Source organism: Setaria italica, chromosome VII (genome assembly GCF_000263155.2).
Source record: "Setaria italica strain Yugu1 chromosome VII, Setaria_italica_v2.0, whole genome shotgun sequence".
Taxonomy (NCBI): Eukaryota; Viridiplantae; Streptophyta; class Magnoliopsida; order Poales; family Poaceae; genus Setaria; species Setaria italica.
In genome coordinates, this window is record NC_028456.1 from 30,470,534 (window position 1) to 30,485,248 (window position 14,715).

General features: G+C 45.8%; 4 protein-coding genes across 4 annotated transcripts; all 4 read left to right on the plus strand.

Moving 5' to 3' along the window:
- Positions 1-1,900: 1,900 nt before the first annotated feature.
- Positions 1,901-3,265, plus strand: LOC101779288 (BTB/POZ and MATH domain-containing protein 2). Its single transcript, XM_004978190.2, has one exon. It carries the CDS (start codon positions 2,071-2,073, stop codon positions 3,163-3,165), a length of 1,095 nt encoding a protein of 364 aa, XP_004978247.1. The 5' UTR covers positions 1,901-2,070; the 3' UTR covers positions 3,166-3,265.
- Positions 3,266-5,709: 2,444 nt separating this feature from the next.
- Positions 5,710-6,789, plus strand: LOC101779681 (BTB/POZ and MATH domain-containing protein 2). Its single transcript, XM_004978191.1, has one exon. It carries the CDS (start codon positions 5,710-5,712, stop codon positions 6,787-6,789), a length of 1,080 nt encoding a protein of 359 aa, XP_004978248.1.
- Positions 6,790-8,121: 1,332 nt separating this feature from the next.
- LOC105914786 (BTB/POZ and MATH domain-containing protein 2-like) lies at positions 8,122-10,890 on the plus strand. The gene is made up of 3 exons (XM_022828550.1): positions 8,122-8,392; positions 8,515-8,862; positions 10,520-10,890. Exons 1-3 carry the CDS (start codon positions 8,122-8,124, stop codon positions 10,888-10,890), a joined length of 990 nt encoding a protein of 329 aa, XP_022684285.1.
- Positions 10,891-13,500: 2,610 nt separating this feature from the next.
- LOC101780082 (BTB/POZ and MATH domain-containing protein 2) lies at positions 13,501-14,145 on the plus strand. The gene has a single exon (XM_004978192.2). The coding sequence runs from the start codon at positions 13,606-13,608 to the stop codon at positions 14,143-14,145; it is 540 nt and encodes a 179-aa protein (XP_004978249.2). The 5' UTR covers positions 13,501-13,605.
- Positions 14,146-14,715: the final 570 nt, after the last annotated feature.

Here is a 14,715-nt window from a genome sequence, read left to right on the forward strand (position 1 = left end):
CGGTAGAGTTTACCCATTGAGTAGATCAGGCACTGCTCCTATCTTGAGACGACGGTATCGAATGCCACCTACAGAGTTAGCAGAATTAAAATACACTCCTAGAATTGTTGGATAAAGGATTTGTCTACCTAGCATTCCGCCATGGGGCTGCCTGCTCTATTTGTTAAAAAAGATTATGTGTGGATTACCACCCTTAGAATGCGGTAACCATTAAAAACAAGTATCCGTTGGCAGGGATTGACTTGTTGTTTGACCAATTAGCTGGACCCCCCCCCCCCCCCCCCCCCCCCACACACACACACACACACCTAGTCTCCTGCTTCACCGTCCACTGCCCTACCTTGCGGCAACACTCCGTGCCTTCCGCGTTTGGCGACCTGCCCAAGGTCCTCAACACGGTGGAAGACCTCGTCCTTCTCCGCGTCGCCATCTCCCCTGATGGCGGCGGCGGCGAGGTAGAGACCCTAACATCAATGAGTACTTCGTGTATCAGGCAGCAGGCGATACGAAGGAGCGGCCATCGCTTCATCCGATCCTCGTGCCCTCGCGAGCCTGCTCTGCTACGCGGCCGCGGCATGTTTTTCGTCCCCATTCTCTGCCAGCGGCCGTCCGACCGTGAGCAGTTCGATCTCCACCTGTACAACTCCGAGGCAAGGAAATGGTGCACCAAGATGATGCGGTCACAATCGGAGGGGAACTCGGTTCAGTTGGCTGGGTGGACCTCTGGCATGGCATCCTCATCTACGACGTGCTCCTGGACAACAACTATTTCCCGTCGGTAGTGCTGCCCAAGAGGCTCGATGGTAATCCGATGCTCATTCGGGACATCATCATTGTCAATGGTTACATCAAGTTCTTCGACATGCACACGTACATGAAGCTGGCAAACTCTGGATACGCCTACTACATCCCTGATGGTTGGGACGACGACTACAAGATGAGTATTTCTGAGGTCTCGTCGAAGGACACGGGATGTGCCCAAATGCTCCCTAATCTGACAAATGCCGCAGTGCTGCCGCCTAATCTGAATGAGAGTGAAGATACAGAGCCATCCTTGATGGGACTCCACGCTTCTTACCCTGCTCTGAGCTTGCACGACGGCGGTGTTGTTCACATCATGTACGCGATCCAACTATTGTTGTAAAACTCCCTGAAATAGATCGCGATTAATAGTCGCGATCCAAATAATTGCAGAAACGCCCTTGTTAGTTTTCAAATAGACCCCTCTTCTCTACTTTGATTCCTCCGTGCTCTCTTCCCCTTCTGCTCCGGTGACGGCAGCGGCGGCTCGTCGCGGCGAACTGGCTTTGGCTCCACCGGCGCTCTCCCCTTCCCTTATTCGCCCGGTATATCCTGCCGCGCCCCTTCCTAATCCAGGAGCCCTTCTCTTCACTAGAGTCCCCAGCTCTTCACCTCATCGCCCCGCAGCTGTCGCCGTCGTCGAGCTGGCGGGGAGCGCTGTCTCCGAGCGCAAGTTCGTCTCGCAGCTTCAAACATAGTGATCATTGGGTGGGTGAAAGAAAGTGATCTACTGACGACAAAAAAAAAAGGAATTGAAACATGAGATTTGCATTCCGCGCATTCAGATTTTCAGCTTTGTTCAGAGTGTGCCCCCTTCCTGACCAAGGAAAACATTTGCTAGGAATGTGAGCTGCAACTGCAACGCAGGCCCCATCTGTCTGGGCACACCCAAAATTCCTACATGGACTAGCTGTTCTGTTCATTGTGCTGAGTTATACGCATGCTAGAAGTAAGACTAGAAGATGTGCATCTCAGACCTTGCATGCAATCCTTAATCTGTACTATTGCAATTGGCTTGTTGAACTATGATGTTGTAGATATGTAGTTTGGTTACTCGAGCAATAAGAGGAGACCAATTTGTCTCGTTGAGGCTCCGGACTTAATATCTTTGAATTGAAATAAAGGAGATAAATCTTTCGCAAACAAAGGAATAAAAAGATAAAAAGAGATAAAGATACTCCTTATCTCTAAGAGCGCGTGCATCCATCGATCTACTATATACAATCATGAATCATGTGATGAACTGAACCTACGCGGCTACGCAACCGAATGGCTGACATGCTGGCTGACGTCCCGGACCACGATGCATCCCGCCGGCGCCGTGCACCGGACACGTCGTCGAGGTGCCGGGCGGAGAAGGTGACGGGGACGCACGACTTCGAGGTGGTCAACTACTCGCTCCTCGACGGCCGCATCGGCGTCGGCGTGTCCGTCAAGTCGGCCCCGTTCGCCGTCGGCGGCTACAGCTGGAGGATCGAGTTCTACCCGGACGGGAAGTCCGTGGAGGACTGCTGCTGCTGCATGCCCGCGGCGTCCGCGTACGTCTCCCTCTGCGACGGCGCGGCGCCGGTGAGCGCCAAGTACACCCTGAGCCTCGTCGGCAGGGACGGCCGGGCGTCGCGGCGCTGGCGCCGCCGCGCGTCCACGGCGACCTACGGGTGGCCTCACCCCAAGAGCTGGGGCTTCAACAACTTCTACCTCAAGCCGCTCCTCCGCCTCTCCGGGTGCCTCGACGGCGTCCGCCTCAGGATCCGGTGCGAGCTCACCGTCTTCATGCCGCCGCGCACGGAGGACACCACGCCCGCGCCGGCCCCGCCGCCGGAGCTGCCGGGCCACCTCGAGCGCGTGCTCAAAGACGGCAGGGGCGCCGACGTCACGTTCAACGTCGCGGGCAGGGAGTTCCGCGCGCACAGGGTCGTGCTCGCCGCGCGGTCGCCCGTGTTCGACGCCGAGCTCCTCGGCCCCATGGCGGAGAAGGACGCGCGGCGCGCCGTGCGGGTCGTGGACATGGAGCCGGCGATCTTCGAGATGCTCCTCCACTTCGTCTACACGGACTCGCTGCCGGGGAGCTTTGACGGCTACGGCACTGCAGTGACGCAGCATTTGCTGGTCGCCGCGGATCGGTACGGGCTGGAGAGGCTCAAGCTGATGTGCGTGGAGAAGCTGTGCAGGAGCATCGATGTGTCGACGGTCACGACGACACTGGCTTTGGCGGATCAGCACCATTGCCAAGAGCTTAAGGAAGCCTGCGTTGCGTTCATCATGTCGTCGCCGAAAGTGCTAAGAGCCATTGTGGCGACCGATGAGTTCAAGCACCTGATGGCGAGCTGTCCCCAGCTGGTTTCGGATATATGGAAGCCTTGACAGTGCATCAGCCGAAAGGAAATAGCCATCAAGAATAGGTGGCCTCTCTACTATATATTAATATATACCACGACTTTTTTTTGTTCGCAAATCAACTCATTTTCTAATTATGCATGCGAACGCACCTAAGTCATAGCCTAAAAATTTAGGGATAGCAATCCATATAGGTAAGGCTGTTGGAGCAGTTTTTTTTTTTTTGCTGTTTTTAGGTATCTAAGCTTTTGGAGATGCTCTTAGCCCTTCCATTGTAGCCACTTGTTCGGCTCCTGCAGTCCGTCGCACCCCGTGCGCCTGTCTGCTGGAATGCATTATCTGGAATGAATATTATTGGTACCACTCACTACAATATAATTCACAATTTTTTCTAAAAAAAGGATAATAAATTTTTATCCGTCCCATCATTCACTGTCATACACACGATAAGGTCACAGTCAGTACAACCACCTAACTCGACAAGAAGAAATTCATTTGTCCATACACAATTTTGGGCCATGTTTAATTTCCACCAAAATCCCAACTTTGACACTATGCAAAAAGAAGATTCTCCATCACATCAAACTTGCGATACATGCATGGAATACTAAATGTAGATGAAATCAAAAACTAATTGCACAGTTTTGTTGTAATTTGCGAGACGAATCTTTTAAGCCTAATTAGTCAATTTTCGGACAATAATTCACAAATACAAACGAAATGCTACAGTTGCGCATTTATGACAAACTCCCAACTTTGACACTCCCAAATTAGGAACTAAACAAGGCCTTGCATTGAATGATATTCAGGTGGGGTCTGTCAGTCTATGCTCTCCATGGACGTCAAAAAAAAAAAGCAAGCATCTAGCGGCCCCCCAAGTGTAGTGAGACTTACGTCATTTGTGGACGATTCCCTGTTATCACCTGCCTTTCCAGGTCCGTAGTCCCTAAGTGCAAAATATACAGGTTGCTATCAGGCACCTGATACAGGTCAGTCTAAATGGATTGCTATCAAGCACCTGATGGTGAGCTGCCCCCAGCTGGTTTCGGATGGAAGTCTTCACAGTGCATCATCAGCAGAAAGATAATAGCCATCAAGAATAGTGACCTGGCTCTGTATTATACCATGAATCAACTCATTTTTCTGTGCGTGAATCAACTCATCATTTCTGTAGATTTTGCATGCGACGTAGGTATCAGTTGTGAAAGTTTAATACGATAATGGCATGCATTTTAATATTTTATCATTACCTTGTTTTGTCGGGGTCGAAAATTTTCTTTTAGAAAATGGTGAAGTTCCATCATGCATGGAGTGGTGTCTTGGAGTATTTTGCCAAGAATAGGTAGACCATTTTTTAGCAGTAAGGTATTATGTGATAGCTGATATGGATTTTAGTCATATACTCATATGGCCTGCTTCATTTTTATTTGCATTGGCATTGAGTTATTAACTACATTATGACATAATGAGCAAATGCTAAGTGTACAATGCAAAGAAGCTGACCTTCTAATTTTCGAATGACTCCTTTAACTCTAATATTCAAATGCCAATTTTAGGGGCCTATCTAATCTTTTTATTATAAAAAAATATCACTGGGGCTTCTAGCACCTGAAATTTTACCATCAATCGAAAAATTAAAAGGTATTAAAACACATGATTTCAATATGAACTAATGTATAACAAAAAAAAATAGAGGGCCTTAAAGCACATGAATTTTTCTTTCCTTATGTATCATAATCATATCCCTAGAGCTTGAATCCAAGATACCAAGTTGGAGCCATCTAAAATGCTTATGTAGAGATTTAGCCTTTTATTTCTTTCCCTATTTTCATAACCGCCCACGCAATATTTCTTCAATCTTCTCCCTAGTCTACCTTCATGGCCGCATCCCAGCCTCTCATACCTGACACCACTCTTGGTTCGACATACTATTTCTTTTGTTGGGAGACAAGTAGAGTGCACGTTTATAAGGCGTGACATGACATGGCACGGTTTTTCAAATTAGAATTTAATCTCTTATATTATATTGTCTATACTTATAAACTTATAATCATTGGAGAGTATATTTGATTTTAAATCCAATCATATCAAATTTATATTATAAAAATAAAAAAATGATGGCTCAATTATTGATTAAATTTTGAATCTTATGTGTGCACCTTATAAATATAAGAACGGAAGGAAGTATGCAAATAGGGGTACGTACTTAATGCAGAACAAATCAAGTTCTTTTACTCTCCTACTAGGAACACGTACAGCCGCTTTTATGTGGTTGATTGCACTTGAATCCAAGAATCACTTCGTACTCCAAACAGTGCACGTACGGTTGCTCAATCGATGAACTTTATTTGGCTCCGATCAGAACGGGGTGCAACAACTTAACGCCTAGCATTCCCAATCTGCGCCTCCGTTCACGGGAAAACTAAACGTCTTCGGTCTTCTACCATAGGCACGCGCGCCGCTTCCGAAGAGTCGATCCCAGGGCACGTGCTTAACAGGAATGTTGTATAAGAAGGCCCTCTGCAGCACGAGCCGTCTTGTGCAACGCCCATTGCTATCAGCTCCCTCGCCATGGCTATCAACTCCACCTCTGCAGCTAAACATGGTCAGTGCCTATCCAAGACGTCGTGGAGGTGCGCAACGGGGAGCGTCACCGCCACGCACAACTTCCAGGTGACCAACTTCTCGCAGCTCTTCGGCATGGGCATCGGCAAGTACGTTAGCTCGAGCGCCTTCAGCGTGGGCGGTTGCGACTGGAGGATCAACTTCTACCCTGACGGGAACAACACGGAGAATAATGGTGCTTATGTATCGGCGTTCTTGTATTTTCTGAGAGGAACAGCATGTGTGACGGTTGAATTGAGTTTGAGTTTACTGGGAAAAGATGATCAAGTGTCGGAACAGGAAACGTGCACACCGACCTTTCCGTCGGTCGGTGCCGACTGGGGCTGGCCCCAGTTCATCGAGAAATCCAAACTGCAAGAGTTGCTGCGTCTCAACGGTGATCGCTTCACAATCAGGTGCGTTATGACCGTAAAAGAAGTGCCTGGCACTGAAGAAGGAAGCGCCATTGTAGTTCCACAGCCAAAGCTGCACCAAGATCTCTCACACATGTTGAAGAACGGGGAAGGCGCAGATGTGACTTTCAGTGTGGGCGCCCAATTGTTCCCTGCTCACAAGTGCATGCTGGCCGCACGGTCCGCGGTGTTCAAGGCGGAGTTCTTCGGCGCAATGAAGGAAAGGGATGATCAGTGCATCAAGATTGATGACATGGAGCCTACAATATTCGAGGCACTCCTGTACTTCGTCTACACAGGTTCACTGCCAGACGATTGGGATGCAGATAGTAGCAATAATGTGGCGATGCTGCACTTGTTGGTTGCGGCCGATCGATATGGACTAGACAGGTTAAGGATGATGTGTGAAGCAAAGCTGTGCCAGGATATTGATGCTGAAACAGTTGCCACAACCCTAGTTTTAGCGGAGCAACACCACTGCACGCAGCTCAAAGATGCTTGCCTTGGATTTATAGCTTCGCGTAACGTGCTTGGTGTCGTCTTGAAAACTGATGGATTCAAGCATCTCCTCGCAAGCTGCCCTTCGATCATGACGGAGATTTTGGACAAGGTAGCTGCTGTCTGGAGCGAGTAGTGTCACTGGAAGTATATAGCTGAATAGTAGTACGTATGATGCAATATCAGTACTGCTGTATCCGTTGCAACACTCCTATTGGAGAATATCTGCTGCTTGTACCACTGCTACAATGAAAATTTAAAGAAATCCATTAGGTTTTGGCATTATTTTCTCCTTCAAATTCTTCTCACTCTTACTTTTTTTTCTTGTTGCGTGTGCTTGCGTTAAAATAATTTATTTTGATGTATTGGCCTATTCTTCACCTTTCCGGCCGCTTGAATTTCACTCCTTGTTTTAGTAATTAGGTCATTCTTAATGGAAGTTTCATTCTCATTAAATAAAGTGTCATGTCAGCGTTTTTATGGTTAGACGAGTTAATAAAGAAAGAGATGAAATGAGTTTCATGGTGATGAAACCATGTATATACTCTTTCCAACACACTTTGTGTCTTGCAAAGAATGAAACAATGCATTTTGGACACACTATTTCAACCACAAATTAAATGTTCTCTTGCTTGAGGCAGAATACAACTTTAGCCACTAATAATATCCAGCTGCAAAGCTCAAAGCTTATGATAAAAGCCCAAACTCTAGCAAGTAACCACGTTTAATCTTCGGGGACAGATTTGCATATTTACCTTTTTAGCCAAAATATATATTGTTTCCCCCAATTGATTAATATTAAATATTTTTGGAATTTGCTCTTGGCGCGATGGTGGTGTATGTGATGGAAGTAAGCAAATGCAAGAAGTTCTCCAGCTACCAGCGGTCCTCCAGTTCACTGCCCAACTCTTGCACCTGCCACCACCACGGTGCTGCCCTTCTTCTCAGAGAGATCTCTTTACGTTCAGGTGAATTAAGCTCCCTTAAATCATGAAGCTCGACCTCAATTCGCTCGCCGCTAATTCCTCTTCGATGCACCCGCTGAAGTTCAGGTGACCAGTGTATAGCTAGGAACTGTAAAAAAAAATGTAAACCGGAAACGAAACATCTCATGGATCCTAGGAACGTGCTTGTGAATGGCCTCCTCCCATGGATCTGTCACATCCATAGCCAAGAACCGAAGAATTCCTTTGCATTCATGGCTTCATGCGCATGGAAATACGAAAGGCTGTTGTTCATTAAAAGAGCATACAATGCACGGTAGATCAATCGGTGGAACTTCAATTGGTTCCCATCAGAGAACTGGTGAAACGCCGCTCTGCATTCTCAATTGACGCCCTGCTCACCGGAAACGAAACATCTTCCCATGTGAGCGCGCAGCCCTCAACAAGACACCAAGTTCTATATAAGAAGAACTAAGCATCTCAGTCGATTTGTGCCCTGCCCATTGCCATCATTTTCCTTCGCCATGGCTAACAACTCAACCTCTGCACCCAAGCATGGTCAATACCTATCCAAGACGACGTCGAGGTGTGTGGCGGGGAGCGTCACCGCCATGCACGATTTCGTGGTGACCAGTTTCTCTCTGATCGAAGGAATGGGTACCGGCAAGTTCGTTAGCTCGGCCACCTTCACCGTCGGCGGTCGCGACTGGAACATCAAGCTCTACCCAGACGGGATCTACACAGAGCACAAAGGTTATGCATCGGTGCTCTTGTATTTTCTTAAAGGAGCAGCAGGTGCGAGGGTTAAGTTCAGTTTAAAATTATGTTTAGTAGACAAAAGCGATCAAGTGTCGGGAACATGGACACACACCTTTGACTCGATAGGTGGCAACGGGGGCTGGTTTAAATTCATCAAGAAATCCGAGCTCCAAAGTTGTTGCCCCCTAAGGATGACAGTTTTACAATCAAGTGTGTTCTAACTGTTGTGGACGATCCTCACACACAAGATGTAAGCGCAAGCACCGTTATAGTCCCACAGTCAAAGCTGCACCAAGATCTCTCACACATGTTGAAGAACGGGGAAGGCGCAGATGTGACTTTCAGTGTGGGCGCCCAATTGTTCCCTGCTCACAAGTGCATGCTGGCCGCACGGTCCACGGTGTTCAAGGCGGAGTTCTTCGGCGCAATGAAGGAAAGGGATGATCAGTGCATCAAGATTGATGACATGGAGCCTACAATATTCGAGGCACTCCTGTACTTCGTCTACAATATTTTAGACAAGGTCGCAGACTCAAGAACAAAGAGTACGCTGAAGGTTTAACTGAATAGTCGTAGTACTGAATTTTAATTGCATCCTATCATCTTAATTTCTACCTTTTCCGATCTGTTTTCTATCATATGACCTCTTATTCAAATCGGCAGAACTCTTATTCAGAAGTGTGTGCTTTTTTTTTTGCAATGCCAAAGTTCTAAAAAAAATTACGTTTTTTAAATATAAACTCCTTATTCTCCTTTATTACCTTACCCCCTTTTGTGTTCTATCATTCTATGGATGATATGACATCGAATGCGCCGTTGTTACCGGTCTAGAAATCAGAACAAGGTTTTCACCTCGACGACGTCCTCATGGGGAAAACGGCGCCCAAGGGCATCGCTATGGTGGACACTACAGCAATCAGCAACATGCCGAGAGGCTATCGCCCAGAAACAGTCCCTCTCCACCCCGTGGATTCCATGGCCTTGAAGCAGCTTCAATCTATTCCGGTTTATCTGCTGGTTATTTTTCGGTTGTGTTCCTCCCGCATATCTCTCTCGGATATATTTGTGCAGTAACTGTTTCCGTGAGATAACTGATGCGGCTAGATTGAACCAAACAAGCAGCAAGATCTAACGAAAGGTTCCTATCGCCGTTCTCCTCCGCCCACGGCCAACGATTCGACGTCGACCCCTGCTGCCCCAGCCATGGACAAGTGCCGATCCGAGACGTCGTCGAGGCTCGTGACGACGAGCGCCCAAGCCTCCCACAATTTCGAGGTGACCGATTTCTCTCTGCTTGAGGGCATGGGCGCCGGCAAGTTCGTTAGCTCTAGGATGCCGGCGGCCGTGACTGGAACATCATGCTCTACCCCGACGGGTGGAAGGAGGAGGACGAGGCTGCCTATGTGTCGGTCTTCTTGTGTTTCGTTGGCGGCGCAAAGGATCCTAGGACGAAATACACACTGAGCTTATTGGACAAAGATGGGGAAGTACTACTCCACCACCATGCTATCAGAAGTCCTCAAATCATCCGGTGGTTACCAGCAAAATGACCGTGTGATGCTACGGTGAAATATTAATTATATTTTCTAAAACTTATGATTTTTGTAATCTCTATTACACTATTTTTATTGCACTCAATAGATATTTACTGGAAATCAATAGAATTTTTACTTCACATATTTTCTTCTACTCAATTACTCACTATTATTTTTTAATTTAAGTAAGACTTCTAGAGACAAAATAGGTACGATAATATTGTACCATGCAACACGACCACATTTCCAATTCTAATTTCTGATCAAGTTCACAATGCATATGATCCACCCTAGCGCGTGCACACCCAGCATAGCGTACATTCATTAGTAGGCATGGGACCGTTTCTAAGTGCAAGCAGCAACCCGCGCTTGGCCAGCCCGCACCATCGTTGATCACTGTGTAACATTTCTAGCCGTGTGTAATTTTTATACTCTAGTGCATGTTAAACTCCCAACACATATCATTTTCTTTTGAGCCGATAAAGGACATAAGTTTGGAAACTAAATAGGTAGGTAAATTTTTTTTTTAAAAAAATACTTTGTTATGTAATGTATGCTTATACACTTTTTTTTGCAAGCAAAGAATGTTTATAGGATGGAGGAACTGCTACCTATTTGTACCGGTTAAATACCGATTCCCTGCCAGACGGCTGCAGCTCTGACGAAAATACGACAATGCAGCACTTGCTAGTTGCCGCGGATCGGTACCGGCTTGAGAGGCTAAGGGTGATGTGCGAAGACAAGCTACGCCATGGTGTTGATGCGCAAACGGTCGCCACCACCCTAGCTTTGGCGAAGCAGCACAACTGTGCGCAGCTCAAAGATGCTTGCATCAGATTTATTGCCTCACGGGACATACTCGATGCTATCATGGAAACAGATGGGTTCAGACATCTCGAAGAAAGCTGCCCTTTGATCCGCGAGGAGATTTCGGACAAGGTTGCCACATTCAGGAGTAGGGAGGACGAGTCTGCAGCAACTCTGGTCATGCAAGAGTAACGAGTTTTAGTAGCTCTTATCAGATTTCTCTTGCATGATTAGTGTATCACTGTGCACATTGCAAGCAGGGCTGAACACTCCTTTTCAAGAATAATGTGTGCCTGATGCCACTGGGAAAACGTGATAAAGTCCTTAGTCATATGCATGAGTAAGAGTACTAAGTTTTAGTTCTACTACCTCCTTTCAGATTTCTCTTCTATGGTGTATCACTGTGCCTGTTCGATAGCTGAAATCCTGTTCAAGAATAATGTGTGATTGTTGATTTCTTATAATTATTAGGTGCAGATAATTTCAATTTTATGAATTTAACCCTCTTCCTTGCTTTATACGTGAGTTTAATTCGTTCATGTTGCTAGTAATAACTTACTAATGGGGTAAAATTCTTGGATCAATGCACTGAGTCCGTGTGCATATCGCCTTCCACATGTCTGACCTATTATGATTATTGGATTCTAAATAGAGTAAATTACATCCACCGTACAACAACTTGTATGATTGTATCACTTTAATCCAATAAGTAGCAAAACATACAAATGGATACACAAACTTATCAAATATGTGCATATATGACCAATTGGATGACTTATATGCATGTAAACCCCCCCCCCCCCTGTTTTCCCTCCCTTTCATCCAATCTTAATTATGCGTGCAACCTATAATTTCTTTGACATATGGGAAAAGATTAAAAACACTTTGAGTGACCAAGTATATGGTTTTTTTTAAAGTCATGAGCTAACTCAAACTTTGACATCGTAAATTAGGGGTGCATAACATCTTTGAAGCCCCAGGTAATTTTTGTAATTCCTCTCACTTTTTATGATTGATTATTGCAATATGATCAAACCCAGTATTACGTATGTAAATAGTATTTACTATTTTTTATTCTTTTACTAATGCCGATGCTATTTTTTTTTGCGTGAAGTGTACGATAGATCATCAAAGTTTAGAAAAGGACTGCGTGCAATTTTTTTTGTAAATCATTTAATTCCCGAAACAATAGCTGACGTAGAGTAGACCCACCGGCTCCCGACTGTTATCAAACTTTGATTAAAAAAACCCTTATACTTGGTCACGTATGGTCAAAGATTTTTTTAATCTTTTTACTTGTCAAAGAAATATGGGGAACAAATATATGGGCTAAATACGTAAAACTATCCGTGTCACATGTCATGATGACAGAGTATATTGCAGGACGTACATGTGACTATATATACATACAATTGATAGATAAGTTTATGTATCTATTCACATGTTTTGCTACTTGTTGGACCGAAGTGATACAACCAAGTTGTATAGTGGGTCACTGCTGGAGAACTCGTTTTTAGTACCGGTCCCAAACCCCCTTTATAACCGGTACTGCTACGTTGGTACTAAAGGGGTCCTTTAGTACCGGGTCAAATAACCGGTACTACACAGTACCTATTAGTACAAGTTGGTGTTACTAACCGGCATTAACTTGTTTTTCGCCCAAAAAATAAAGAATTTTTTTTGAACAGCCGGGAGGCTCCCACACACGCGCGGCGTCGCAAGTCACAAGTCATGCAATTTTCACGCGTAATATGCTTGTGCACGGTCCACGGGATTGGAACCCGCGACCTTAAGCCTCGCATGTGAAGCATGCGATAGATGTAGATATGCTTTCCTTTTTAAGTAACCCGTGGAGAAACCTTTTGTACCGGGTCATAATACCATTTAGTACCAGGTGGTGTTATGATCTGGTACTAAAAAGTTAAGGCTTCTGGGGACCTCCAAATCTGGACCCGGTACTAATGTAGTACCGAGTCAAAATGTACCTAGTATTAAGCATAGGGATGAATGCTCATATTTGTCAGTGGGTGCAATTTACTTTCTAAATATACGAGACTTTGGCCGTCCACGATTTCAGCCACTACAACAACTCATGGCTGTTTGGTTGTTTCCGCTCCGTTCGGTTGGATATTGACCCCATGTAATCAGGACTCTAGTCAGTTTCCGTTTAGCTATTGGATGCATGCCGAGTTTGTCGGATCAATCAATCTGCAACTGCAAGTAATGAAACACCTTCAACTTCTCGGAACGTATTCATCTGTGACACATACACAGACGTTGACTTGGTCAAGCTTTTCTTCAACCTTTTTTAGCCCTGCAGCCCCTGCTGCCGTGTATTCATCGTCCGTCATTGCCATGGCTAGCAACTCAAGCTCTTCACCAAGCAATCTGTTCCTCGGTGAGACGTCGTCGACATGCCTGACACACAGCGTCACCGTGGCGCACAAGTTCCAGGTGACAGATTTCTCGCTGCTCGAGGGCATAGGCGTCGGCAAGCACGTCAGCTCGACCCCCTTCAGCGTCGGCGGCTGCGACTGGAGCCTCAACGTGTACCCCGACGGCACGAGCGCGGGTGAAAAAATCCCTCATGTATCGGTGTACCTGTGCCTTCTCAAAGGACCAACTCCGGGCGTGAGGGTGAAGTTCAGATTAGGGTTACTTGACAAAGATGGCAAGCTTGTGTTGAGGCCACAAGGCTCTGTGCTCTCCAAAACCTTCCTCGAGTCCGCAGGCCGCGACTGCGGCCTCGACAAGTTCATGAGGAAACCCGACCTGCAAGACTTCCTGCATCGCAACAATGACTGCTTCACGGTCAGGTGTGCTCTGACAGTCATTAAGGAGTCTCAATCGTCGGAAGATAACAAGATCGCAGTGCCTCCGTCGAACCTGTGCCAAGATTACGCTGCCATGCTGAAGAAGAAGGAAGGTGCTGATGTGACGTTCAATGTCGATGGCCAATTGTTCCCTGCTCACAGATGCGTGCTCGCTGCACGGTCACCGTTTTTTCAGGCTGAGTTCTTTGGCCCGATGAAGAAGAAGCCTGCACAGGACATCATGATCGGTGACATCAAGCCCACCATCTTTGAGGCTCTTCTTCAGTTCATGTACACAGATTCCCTACCTGATGATTACAACGCCGAGGACAATGTGACAGTATGGCAGCATCTGCTAGTTGCTGCGGATCTGTATGGACTAGAGAGGCTGAGGCTCATTTGCGAAGACAAGCTGTGCTGTAGCATCAATGTGCAGACCGTTGCAAGCACCTTTGCTTTGGCAGAGCAACATAGCTGTGTTCAACTTAAGGATAAGTGCCTCCAATTTATTGCCTCCCGGGCTGTGCTTGGTGCCGTCATGGAAACCGATGGGTTCAAGGATCTTGTCGCAAGCCGCCCTTTGGTCATGAAGGAGATTCTAGATAAGGTTGCTGTTGTCAAGGATGATGAGTAACACAGGAGTTTAATCATGCGAACTCTGCTATATCTATATGTTTAGTCATATGTTTAGTCATTTTTTTCGTAAAATGTTTAGTCATATTTGAACCAGTTTCTATTATACGACTGGTGTATCCATTACGTTGAATAAATCCTGTACCAGTGTAGATTACCTCTATTATCTAGAAAAAATTATTTCGTTTCACCATTTTCATTGCACAACCATAAACTTATGATATTCTTGCAAAAGCATCTACGCCGATTTGGGTATACTGATCAAGCTTTATCGGTTGTTTCTGGAGAGACTAGTATACTAATCAAACTAAGATTAAATTCTTCCACCTATTTTTCGCATGCTGAAATTTGCTTTGTTTTGTATATTTTTTCCTTTTCTTAGTTAAATGGATTTGAATTTGGAGTTTTAAACTTATACTGGTAATTTCTAAAATGAGTATTTTTAGAAGTATTGGATGCTCCAAGACAAAAAAACATGCATGTGTACCAAATAATTTCCCTATTTATATTTGTGGACTAGTAGGTACAGTAGTTCATAACTCAAACTCCATGGCTTCAGGTAGTTCTGCTG